At 40.1% G+C, this 12,709-nt stretch overlaps 1 protein-coding gene across 4 annotated transcripts in view; it reads right to left on the bottom strand.

The window, feature by feature from the left end:
* The window catches only part of dscama (Down syndrome cell adhesion molecule a), a 99,498-nt gene extending 87,384 nt beyond the window's left edge, over positions 1 to 12,114 (bottom strand). For 2 of the 4 annotated variants that reach the window (XR_004570072.1, XM_034226857.1), the window contains exon 1: positions 11,078 to 12,114. Coding sequence is in view for 3 of the 4 variants with exons in the window: in XM_034226857.1 (XP_034082748.1) it covers positions 11,078 to 11,120 (43 nt within the window). In the remaining variant the exon portion in view is untranslated. The remainder of the gene's footprint in view (positions 1 to 11,077) is intronic. The other 2 variants (XM_034226855.1, XM_034226856.1) reach the window with 1 other exon arrangement.
* Positions 12,115 to 12,709: the final 595 nt, after the last annotated feature.

The raw sequence follows: 12,709 nt of genomic DNA, 5'->3' as shown, positions 1-12,709 counted from the left end.
CATCTACCTATTCACATTCAAATGCAAATAATACTGACAAGGCTGCCATACAATATGCCAACTCGCTCATCATAGAATTTAATGCAAAAGGAATTCTAAGAACAGAATCGTTATGGTTCTTCAGCTTTGGACACAAGAAAAAGAGGGGCTTTAAGAACTATGAAGAAGTGAATTCCTTATAAGTCAAGGGCTGTTTTATAAACAGTAAATCCTATGCATTGGTCTGTTTGTGTTCTCGTTGCAACATGTGCCCCTGGAGACCCCTGCTGTGGCAGGAAGTACCCCAGAGGAGGTTTCAGTACTGTGCATTGTGTTCAAATGTCTGCGGACAGATATTGTCATGTTACAATGATGCAGGCATAAATAAAGGTTAAGTTTGAACATGTGCGTGATCCAACCAATAGGGTCGAAGGCTTGTATTTGCTGCAAAGCTGGGCTATGGAACCCTAATGCTGATCTTCCTGTTCACAAAAATTGGACATCAATTAAATATCAAAATCCAATTTAGTCAATGGCCAGTTTTGTCCTTTCCTATTTTTGACTTGAACATAAAATCCACGGTAGGAAAAACCAGCAGTAAGATGTTATTTGTGTTTGATTCAGAAACAGTTTTTTTTATAAATAAACTTGACTGAAGGCAAGTGGTGACTAAACATAGCAACTCAAATGCAACATGGATGGTGAGCTAACCACAGGCCGGACACGTGACTGAAGAAGCACAGACAATCCAGAGTGCTGCTGTTCAGTTTGTTTTCAGTTAAAGGCTTTATTTAGCACTCAAGTGTGTTCATTTCTGCCCGATGTGTGTCTATTTAAACATTATTGGAGGGTGAACATGGAAACCAGCCAGTTATTTTAAGGGGCAGTTCTTAAAATAACAACAATTTGAGAGGAAGCATTGCTCTTCCTAAGATTTTTGTTGATTTACTCCTCTATTTCAAAAGAGAAGGATGCGGTAGGCTACTAAATGATTTTAGCATCACAAAAAATGAATGCAATAAATAGGATAAGTAATACAAAAGACTATTTTGAAGTTGTGTGTATCCTGCAACACTAGTTGTCCATACACACATATTAGATTAAACATTTTTATATTGTCGCTGTATAAGTTTACATGGTTTACATTACATGTTCTCTGTTAAGCCCCAAGGTGCCCGCCGGCGGGTACTTTTTTTTTTTTTCACGACACTGTGTCTCAGGGGATCTTAATATTTAAGAACCTATTAATATGTTATACCAGATTAACGGGAATAATCTCAGCTAACTGACGATACAAACCATTTTTACCAAAACAAAAGACAAGTCTCATAAGAAGCATCTAAATGACCCCTGAGCGAAAAATGCTAACGCACTTTGGCACAGAACTCAAGATAAAAGATACCCTTATTACTTATCGTAGCTGCACATACAAGATATCCGATTAAAGCTGAGGTTCCACAGATTATGTAGGTATATAGTATCATCACTGAGTGATCCGGACTCGCGACAGGGGAAGCAAACACAGACATCACAACACGTACCTTTACGGAGCTTTTACGGGAGATCGTCTCACCGTAGCTGTCAATCTGATCAAAAGACGTGTTCAATGGCATTAAAACGAGAAAAAACGCGGCTGAATCGGTTAATCCATAGGTTGATAATGTTTCTGGGTAATATTTTTTTTTTTTAATAATCCATAATTCCATTTTTATGGAAAAATTGGAGAGTAAAAGTTAGCTGCTAATGGTAGCCACAAGAGTTATCGCAGCTTCCGGTCTTGGCTATGCGGCAGTCTAACACACACACATTATCAAATAAGGAGTATGTGGGAGTTCCCCTCGATTCCATTGGCTCTGACGGTTAGAAAGAGATGTCAATCAGCAAAATCGACCAAGGGGGGCCAGAGATAGGTCAAATCCACCCAAATGACACCAGAAGTGTTTTTTTTGTGCTAAATCTCTCTAAAAAGGTCAAATTTCTCTTGTTTTGCATCAATCTTGATACAGGGTACTTATTATATGTTGTAGTTTGGATTCCTAAAGCTTTTAGTCTACCATCCCATCATTCAAGGGTGCTTTTCACTATAAGTCATTTTTACTGTGTTCAATCTGAATTTACTTTCAAATAAAAACATCTATATTGATTCTGACACTTCTACATCCAACTCACAGGTGTGACCTTGCTTTGAGAAAAAAGATTATTAATGTAACCCTTTTAGAAGGGAAGATATGGTCATTTGTTCTGGGAATGTCATTTTCGAGCCTGAGACCTGAAAAACAGGCTCGGGGCTTAACAAGGCTTTATAGAGAAGTATTAAGGTGTAACAAAGTGATGGTTTACATGCATTGTATTATCAAGTTTATACAAACACCCTATGGCTAATGCAGTAAAAATGGATTCAAAGAATATCGGACTCACAAGAAGAGGTTGTCTGATATGTTGAATCTGTAATTTGCAGCCATTGCAGTGCTGTTCTGCATCATGTGGGGAAAATAAAAGCCATTTGTACAAGAGAAACAAAGAGGCGGAATAAGCAGTTGACAGTGGAGGGCAAATCAAAGTCCTGGGGTTAAATGGAACTGTGGGTCAGATGACTAGACAGCACTGCATTTCCGCCTAAAGCCATGCTCCTGTGCCTCAGACACCCCCCCCTCCACTCTCTGCCTCCACCCCTGCATCCCCTCCCCTCAGCCTTCCATTTGCCTCTAAGGCGAGAGTATTTAATGCTCAGTAACCCCACTGCGGGAGAGAGTGGTCTTTTGTTGCTTACAATTTCTATTATTATTTAATATCTATCTATTTTTGTTCAATTCATTTTGTTCGTAATTATTATGTTTTATTGCCTATGCATGAAATGTGCTATATAAATAAACCCACCTTAAACACAACACCAATCTATTACATATGTGAATTTAGGTGTCTCCATCCAGGGATTTGAATCCCAGAATAGTCATGACTCTTATAGTGGGCATACAGTACATGGGCCCTCGTTATGTAGTCCTACAGGAGCCTGTCCATACAGCACCCTTATAAATCACCCTGATGGATACACGGTTAATTGAGAGCAACACAGACAGCCAATGGTAAGAAAATGGCAGCACTCTGCATTAGAGCTGCACTCAATCTAAACACAGGAGTGATCCTTTAACACTCATCATGTTTTCTAGGATTATTAGCAGCAGTATTCCAGATCATAATGCACCCTTCCATCCCTCCCTGTCCTACCTGGACTGTGTGCATCACACAGCCTGCTGCAGGGGGCTCTGCAAACACTGCCAGGCAGCAAAATACACATCAACGTATTCAGAGCGTTTAGTGCCCGGGATTAATCAAATTATAATTTAATCATCTGATCAAACAGCAATTAGCATAATCACTTCTGTGGAAGGCCTGATAGAGCGGAGACTGGAGCGCAGTGGAGCTGGGGGCTAGCAACACTTTAATGAAACATTTGCCAGAATGTTTGAAAATGTTACACATTCCGGGCTGTGGAACAGAGCTGGATTCAGAATGCTAATCAGCGTTGTTTGGTTATGCCTAATGAATACGTCCAGTAGGGAGCCACTGGGGAAGAAATGGACAGAAATTGCCATGATTTATTTTTGGTGTTCTATTTTCTTCACATAAAGAATAAATCCCTTATTATTGCTACATCAAATTCTTCAACATCTTATCTTTTTTAATGTATTTTCATGCCTTATATTCCATCCAAAGAAGCCAGACTCTGTAGAGCACCATGTTGGGCCTTCTGGTGTTTGACTAACGCTTTGATACTGTTGCAGAATTAGCTGAGCATTAATAATTTGCATTGAAAATATATTGATTGAAGTCTTGTTTTCAATGAACAAACTTCAAGTTTTGTTCTTTACATTTTTTTTTAGATCATACATTTTTGGTTTACCATGCTTGTTGCCCACTTATATCTCTGTTTGTTGTTATTCTTTAAACGGGTTGGAAGGTAATACATTAAATGTTGAGAACAGCAATCATTGCAATGCAATGTCTTCTTTTTTTTTACTTCTATGAGGGGAGTTATAGGAATCTGAAATGTCATTGGTTTCAGAAGGACACCAGACCCTCTGTTAAAGTCTACATTTTACAGAATTGTATGAGAATATACCTTTTGCCTCAGAACAAATATACCACAAAGTTAGATGAGACACAATCTGTCACCTGTAAGTGATTTGACACTAAATAAACCATACCAAGAGGGCTAGGAAGACACCTCTCTGTAGGAGTCTTTAACCCCAGTGTTCAACATTTTCTACAAAGGACAATATTCATAATGCATCTATCTAAAGCATTCTGCAATACATAACAAGGTTTGAGGATAATTCAAGGGCACCTAAATATTAAATGAGTCCTAATATTCACATTGAACATATGCAAAAGGTGCACTAGTGGGGTATATTGTAGATTCAAGGCAATAGCAATCAAAATACATAGAAGGGTCAAAGTCAACAATGCATAACTCTGGGGAAACTGTCATTCTGCTCAAGGCAACTACAGTAAATCATTATAATGATTTGGGAAGCTAACAATTATTTTTGTCAGATTAAAGAAAAAATGTATGCTGGTCGAAATATTGGTCAATGTAGGACTCTACAGAAACCATGATCTGTGGATTAAGGTAAACACTTTGTGAATGTCACCGTGCCAGTAAACATAAATTATGATTGCAAATGTGTATGAACATAAGGCATAATGCGCAGACAACTTTAGAGGAAGCCCCCTGATACTTCCTCCTACATGTATTGCCTCTGGCTTTTAATATGTTCATACCTGACAGCAGATCTCTGTTGTAACTGGTGTGAACACAACAAAGCTCTTTGCATGTCTGTCTTTATTATGACTGCCTTTCTCAGGAGGGGAAGGGGGGCTGACTGCAACACTGATAACATGTATGCGTTCTGTGCTGAGCTCAGTCTAAACTACATTTTACAGAGGCTCCTCTGCTGTGGAATATTAGCAGTGGGTCAGTTTAGCTTATCCCCCTAAATTGTAGTAATGTATCAGTGAGTATTGCCTCATTAGAATAGCAAAGGTAAAAATAAACCAAAAACAAAGTGTTATCACTGCGTTTGGATGCTAATTCAGTCACTGCTGACAACTTACCAAGACATTAATCCGTTATTCTGACATTGATATGACCTGGAAAACACACAGAACATTAATTTGTTGTCTTATTATCTATACAACATTCACTAGCTTTTCATAATATCTGTTGTAATATCTGTTTTTCTATGAATCCCAGAACATTATTCCAAACCAAAATGTTCTTGATCTGATTAAATTCAACTTCATATTTTCCTGACATTAAATACATAATCATTGAGTTCTAATGTCAGCTTTTTTTGTATCATTTAATCACACATACATACGGACACAGATTGTAGCACTGAGGAGGAAAAGCTGGGTATTTTTCCTTATTGTTGTTCTGTTGTTTTTATGTTACATGTGTAACTAATGTCCTGCAGGTCACCCTTGAAAAAGAGATCTGTTGATCTCAAGGGGCTTCACCTGGTTAAATAAAGGCTACTGGATATGTAATAGAGAATGGTGAGATTTAATCAGTATCCAACATATGATACAATACTGGATGTGGCGACTATAGGGCTGTTTCTGCATGGAGAAGCGGCTGATTTGATATGATTTTTAGAGCTTTAGATTCCACATTACACAAGCTGACTGTGTCCCTCGGCCCCCTCTCTGCCTCCTCTTTTTCTGCCTCACTACACACTATCATCTCCTTAAGCATTCTGGTCTGGGTTAAATGAAACCTTTAACAGTTCAATGTGCAGCCATTAACATATGCTTGAGCCTACTCTGGTCTGAACAGCCCAGCTAAGGCACAAGCACAAACATTGGAGCGACACAAAACCCTGACCTGATGCCATTGACACATCCTGGTGTGATTAGAGAGGCCCTGAAAACAGCATGACACTTATACCTTTGAATCTTAGTCCTTTTTCATAATCTGAATTCTTAGTCTCGATAATATAAACATCTAAAATTTCCGTAAACACCTTCAAGTGACTGGATAAAGTCAATACAAAAATGTATTCAAGCGTTGCTTTATAATTAAATGTCAATTATCATAACATAATGTAGCCTAAAGCTAAAGAATATGGGTTAAATGAATGTAAGAATATTCTAGCAGCATTAAAGGTGGGGTAGGTAATTTTGGAGAAACCAGCTCGAGTGCGCTAGAAATATACACAGCCGGAGAAAATCTGCCACTTCCTTACAGAGCCCCTCCTCCAACACACACGAACGCGCACATGACCAATGAGGGCACGAGATAAGTTTGTGCACAGATGGAAGGCTGACAGGCAGGTAGGCCATCCAGTTACTTTAGCCGGGCCGGCTCAGATGATTGGTCGTGCTTTTTACAGCTTCCACAGATGACATTTTCTATGGATTTTTTGTCAAAGCACTTCAGATATTAATTGCTATCGGGATGTTAAGAGCATTCCATGGAATATAACAAAAAGTGTATCTCGAGCCGGTTTCTCAAACTTACCTACCCCACCTTTAAATGCAGTTTCTCTGCTCAGAACAACAAAAAAACACGACTTCTATTTACTTAACAAGAGTAATCAGAGTATTTCCAGTGGCCTACATCGGTGTGCTGATATTACTGTGCAGATGAAGAGCGTGTGTTGTCGTGACTCTGTCAACCCATCCTGGCATACAAGAAGTGACAGATGGATACCAGAGAACACCAGTCTCCACAGACCTACATTCCCACTGGCCTTAATGTAACCTCTAAGCAGCACTGTTCCTCGGGTGATAATGGGACAAAACAATGCGATTGTCTTAAAGACTAAACTAAGGTTTCACTAAAAGTTTCTTTTTATATATTTTGGTGGCATTTATATGACATTTGAAGGAAGAATAGGCTAAATATGTCCCATGTCTCCTGGAAATGACTATGAAACTGTTAAGCTAACTTGGCCAACACATTTTGGAAAGAAATTACATTTTCTCGCAACGCGTTGGAGTGAGTGGGGTCTGCTGGTATTTGTATGTTGATGAGTGCTTGCAAGTTTGTCTTTCTGATTTTCAGTGTTATACTGACTTTGATGAATTTGATGTTGTTGCTTGTAAATGTTTTATATTGTCTACTGATTGTTCTGTGTGGAAATACATTTATCTGATAAGGCATACATTATTTCCTTTCTTTTTGAGATAATAGTGTTTCATGCATGGTTGAAAAAGACAAATAACTATACTATAGCAGTCAAAGAGGATGTTAGGGTCTACATCCTCAATGGGATAGGTTGAGGTAACAAAAGCACTTTGGTTGAGGTTAGGGAAAGACTGTGGCTTTGGTTGAATTTTAACAAAGTAAACTTTGGACTTTAAAGATTCTTAAGTTACATTCAGAGCATGAATAATAAAGCAAGCACATACAGATACTTCACTGTCTACCTTTAAAACCTGCATTAACATCAGTTGAAGTAAATTATGTGTGTTCATTTGAATTAGTCAAAGTGATAGGGCAAGTAAATACAACACATTTTCGTTTAGTAAATTCAACATAACTGTATTTAGCATAATTGGAGTTAAGAAATAAAACATAACATAGGTAGATTGAACATCATTGTATAATGTAGCATTGAAAAAGGATGGTTTGGTGAGATTTGCTTACATTTAAGAAGTACTATTTAGATTTCTAGTATTTTTCCCAATTATTCAACATAGTTAACCGGTTGATATTGGTTTATTATGTAAGCTAATTTAACATTATATCTTTGAGTGTAGTGAAGAAATGTATACATGAGCAGAGAGGGTGTTTTATCCCTAAGAGTGTTGTAATCTCAGCTTTTCTGTTTTCTGGTTAATAGCCGAGGACACGTGCAGTCTATGGTTCACATTAGCAAGCTAATAGCCGCCTCTCTGCACTGCGCTCAGTGGTTACCGCTAACCAACAGTGTTCAAGCTCAATGACCCCCTTCCGATTCCCCCTCAGGTAACACCGTTAGTTCAGCGCTTCTGTTCTTTATGTTAGCACCATTAGCTGCTAGCCGCTGGCTTAGCTTGTTGCTAAGATGATTTGTACGAGGAAACTAAACTGTGCTCCTTCATTAATCATGTTTGATGTCTGAATCAAGTCCTAATGAAAACGCTGATCTTTTAATAAGCGGAGGAACCTTTTCTCCAGCAGCCCCTCGTCATCCTAAACAGAAATCTAAAAATACACATGCACAGAGTGATACTAAGAGCCAATGCAGGAGCGCCGCTGTGTATTTATACAGCTTATTAGTGTCCAATTGAGCATTTGTCAGATTCCCACCCCCCCCCCTGGCGCAGCAGAGCAAAAACAACATTATGCCACTTCCCCAATTTATCTCTTCATAACTGGAATATGTTGTCCCCGTTCCATTTAGGTTTTAATAGACACTTCTGCAAGGGCACTTTAAAAGCTCAAGCACCACTGAAGTGAACTCTACAGCAGATTTTACTCTGTACAGCGCTGACATGTTTATATCTACTGTAGATGAGCTGGCAAATGTGTCCCATAATTCAGAGCAAAAGTGCAGATGATTCTATTCATACATGACCACTGCAAGGTTGTGGTTTTAATCTCCTAAAGACTCACTGAAAAAACTGAAACGTTGGTTAGCTGAAAGTAAATAATATTGAGTTTTAATAAAAAAACATTAGGTTCAACTTAATATTTCAACTAACCTAATACAGTTATGGGAAATGTGTTGACATAATAAATGTAATCAAAGTCAATGTTTCAGTTTTGTCCATGCATATGCAAATATCAATGAACAAATAAACAGCATATAAAGGGATTATTCCCAAGTAACTGTTATTATGTGGAAAGAGTGCAGCATTAGGGTCACCTGAACAGAGTGCGGTGCTGCTCTAGCCCAAAGCCCACACTGCAGCACTCATTAGGTCTCCATAGAGACAACCTCAGCACTGGACCAGAGCTCTAAAAGCCCTGATTTCAGGAAGCTCCATCCCCCTGTCCTGAAGAGGTTCTGATGCAACTGCTCATTAAGACTAATCTTTGCAGGTCTGTTCGGGGAAAACAAATGTGCAACTGAGAGAAAAGCGTCTAAGATCAACAATCACTGCCCTTTTATTCAGTCAATTTAGCATGGAATAGAAAGAGGAACATTACAAAGAGGGGATTGTCATAGGCCGATGCACTCTGGGTAATTCTAATTGCTGCCACAAAAACAACATTTGATTCTCGGAATCAATAGAAAAGGTCAGTGTCAAATAAGCCCGGTCTGTCGATATGAATGGCACCGCATCAGCAGCGACCACAAACGCAGCGTTCATCACAATAACAAGTGCTGTGCTGCCATTCAAAGTTTCCATGTAGATGTCTACAGCAGCAGCCATTTTGCAGTGCTGTTGCCTGGACCAAAGAGACTGAGCGAGCCATTCAAAAGCAACATCATTGAGTGAGATTTGAAACGGACATCGTCTGTTTCTCGAAATGGTCTCTCGTCAACTAAAGAAAGGGTCTTTGGTACGCTACCGTCACTGCTTTGACTCCATTCTCTCCTATAAATAAGCACTGCCTTCAAGGAACCCTTCAGCATGGCCACAAAATGGTTTTCCTGTCATCTTCGCTTGACGCATCGCCCTCTACTCTCACATTGTGTCCACTTAGGATTTTTTCTTAACCCCCCTTTTTCCTTCGTCTACGTCTTTCAAAAGATATTCTAAATACACCAATTTTCTTTCGAGCTGATTTATGCCCCCCAACACACGCACAGAGCCACCCCCCCTACCCCATAGCCCCCTGTCCTCCTTACTGCCCCCCTTCCTCACACACCCTTCTTGTATTCGCTGTAAAAAAAAAAAATCACCTTCCACACCTACCTTTTGAGGATTTCCCTGTGCACAAAATAGGATTTGAATGCATTTTGCGTGATGTGCACTTGGGCAAAGGGTGATAAGGACTTGTCTTTTATTTCCAATCCAAAATGAATCCATGTCTTTGCTTCTAATATGGCGGGTGCATTGACAGAGAAAAAGCACAGTCAACCTATTTAATCCTTTTTCTAGAAGACGCTCGACAGATCCAACAGAAAGCATGCAAACATGCAATCTCCAAGTTATTCCATACTTTAAATTACAAATTCATGAAGGCCCACTTTACATATTATAGCATGCATGTAAATAAAGTACATTTTTTTATTAGCAAAAGTGTTAGTTTGGTGAATTTGGGATTTGAAATGTAATTCTGTTGTCTAAAAAGAAATGATTTTAGTTTCATTAGTGCATTTTGTTTTCAGTTTGAATCTAATTTACAGGCAGGTTTGAGATTTAAACAAACGGTGAATGCACCAGGTGTAACATGCTATTTGTTACACACAATTATTCACAAATGAATCATTTGTAATAATTCAACTGTGGGACACGGTGAAAGGTAAACTTATTAATATGCAATTTGAGCATCTCAAAATGCTGTCGGATAATGCACCCAGACTGAGGCCCAATGCAGTTTGATAGGAAGCAATTAATAATGCTTAATTGTACAAACTGAGAATAAAACCAAATAATTAAGACGTTTCATTTCGGGTCATATCATTTCCAAACAAATCATTAGGAAAACAAATAACAAACACATACAAAATGTCCTGTTCCTCATGCAGTGCAGGCTGCACCTAACGCTCAACCTACATTGCTCCTCTCCCTCTGTGTGTGTGTGTGTGTGTGTGTGTGTGTGTGTGTGTGTGTGTGTGTGGTGTGTGTGTGTGTGTGTGTGTGTGTGTGTGTGTGTGTGTGTGTGTGTGTGTGTGTGTGTGTGTGTGTGTGTGTGTGGTGTGTGTGTATTTCTCCCTCGCTCTATTTGATAAAAGGCTAATCTTAAATGTGGAAACTGAGTGGTAACACGTCCACAACCTTCATTTTAATAAAGGTTAATGTGGATTGAAGTAAAGAGCCGCAGTGTGTGCAGGACACAGCAACAGCCTGTTCCGTCCAATTTTCCAGGACAAAAAAAATCAATATCTCCAATGTGCAAATGCTTAAAAGCTATTTGTGATATTATGTGAACACTGTGTCTGGTGGCGTAATTAACCTGCACCTGAAGTTTAACGTGCACAAATGCATCACCTACCATTCAAGATGCACTGGGAAAAGATAAGAGCCAATATCCACATGCCCCGCTCCGTTCAATATCCAAGCTTATGCTTTTTCTTCTTCTCTCCCCGCACTCTTTCCTCTTGTTATTTCTTCCTTTTATTTCTTCAACAAGTCAATTGCAATGAAAGAAAGAAAGAAAGAAAGGGGAGCTTGCAAATCTCTCTCTCTCCCTCTCTCTGTTTCTCTTTCTCCCTCTCTTCCTCTCAATCCTTCACGTTGGGAAGAAGGAGATGAAAAGGAGGAGGTTTGAGCTTCTTCCTTCTGCTGGTACGGGAGACAGTGTATGATCCACAACTGTGCGTCTCCGCTTCTTTATTTTTGGACTGACCGCACCGCACCGCACCGCACCGCGCCGGGCCTCAGCGCAGCCGTCCCCCCGTGTCGGAGCGCTGTTCTGCTTGGAACATGAGGGATCTCGACTCGGTATGCTCCGGTCCAGGTGAGCTGTGCCGCGGCTGCTGCTGAGTCAGAGGCTGGAGAAGCATAGGACAAACTACCTGTGCGCACACCCAACTCCACAATTTAAAGCAAAAAAAAAACCCAAAAGGTTCCAAAATCGGAAAAATAATCAATAAATGAAATAAATAAATTCACTGAAAACAGACACACATGTCCTCTCAGGTAAATGAATAAAATGCGTAAAGTTGGATTTGATTGTTAGCTGCGCTGGAAACTCATTCTCTCTTCGCCGCCTCTCTCCGTCCGGCGAGCAACAAGCACACGCATCTTCCCCCCGCAGCCGCACACACAAACTGCGCACACTGGTCCATGCGCTTAAAAGCTGCCCTGCCTCAGAGCACTGTGGAATAAACCCTCGCCTCCTACTCCGCAGCCGACTCTCTCGCTCTCCATTGCCTTAAAGGTGCAGGGGTGAGGGGCGCACAGCTGAGCCTCTGGTTTTAAAAAAAGTGTCTTTTGTTTCAACACAGAGGTGGAGGATCAAGGTGGCCCACGTTAACAACAGGGAAAACTATACAATACCACAAGCTAGAGAGAATTAGCCCATGCAGGACCTCCTTTCTATGATTTGCTGGTGCTGCTGTGGTGTAGCAGGCTGGAGGATGGATGCAGAAGGGGGAGGGATGGAGGGAGAGGGAGTGATGTAGGCTTCACCTGACTGGATACAGTGTACGCTTTGCTGAGGGAAATACATGCTAAAATATCTTAATTGCAGGAGTTCAGATCCTGTATTTTAATGTGTTTTTCTGGATAATTTATGAGACCTGGGGGCATTGTGGGGATCCTGACAGCCTAACCCCTGCATTCATTAATTGACCTTGACAGCTATAAGCAGCAACCCCCCTAATGCACCAGGGGGCATCAAACAGCGGCCATGTCAGACATCCACAGCCCCCCTGCATGAGTTCACCTCCATCCAAGACACACAGGAGGAGGCTGTGGATTAATATGTAACATCTAAAGCCCTCCTCGACATAGTATTGTAAATATATTTTATTTGGGATAATAAGGTGACTTGATATTAAAATAGTCAAAAATCCTGAACATGAAGGTACCATAAACACAAAACTGTATTTCAATTTTGAGTCTTCAGCAAACACACATCCCTGTTGTGTTTTTCAGGCACAGTGTTGTGATAAGAAAGTCA

Source organism: Gymnodraco acuticeps, unplaced genomic scaffold (genome assembly GCF_902827175.1).
Source record: "Gymnodraco acuticeps unplaced genomic scaffold, fGymAcu1.1, whole genome shotgun sequence".
NCBI lineage: Eukaryota > Metazoa > Chordata > Actinopteri > Perciformes > Bathydraconidae > Gymnodraco > Gymnodraco acuticeps.
This window is presented reverse-complemented; position numbering and strand designations above follow the sequence as displayed.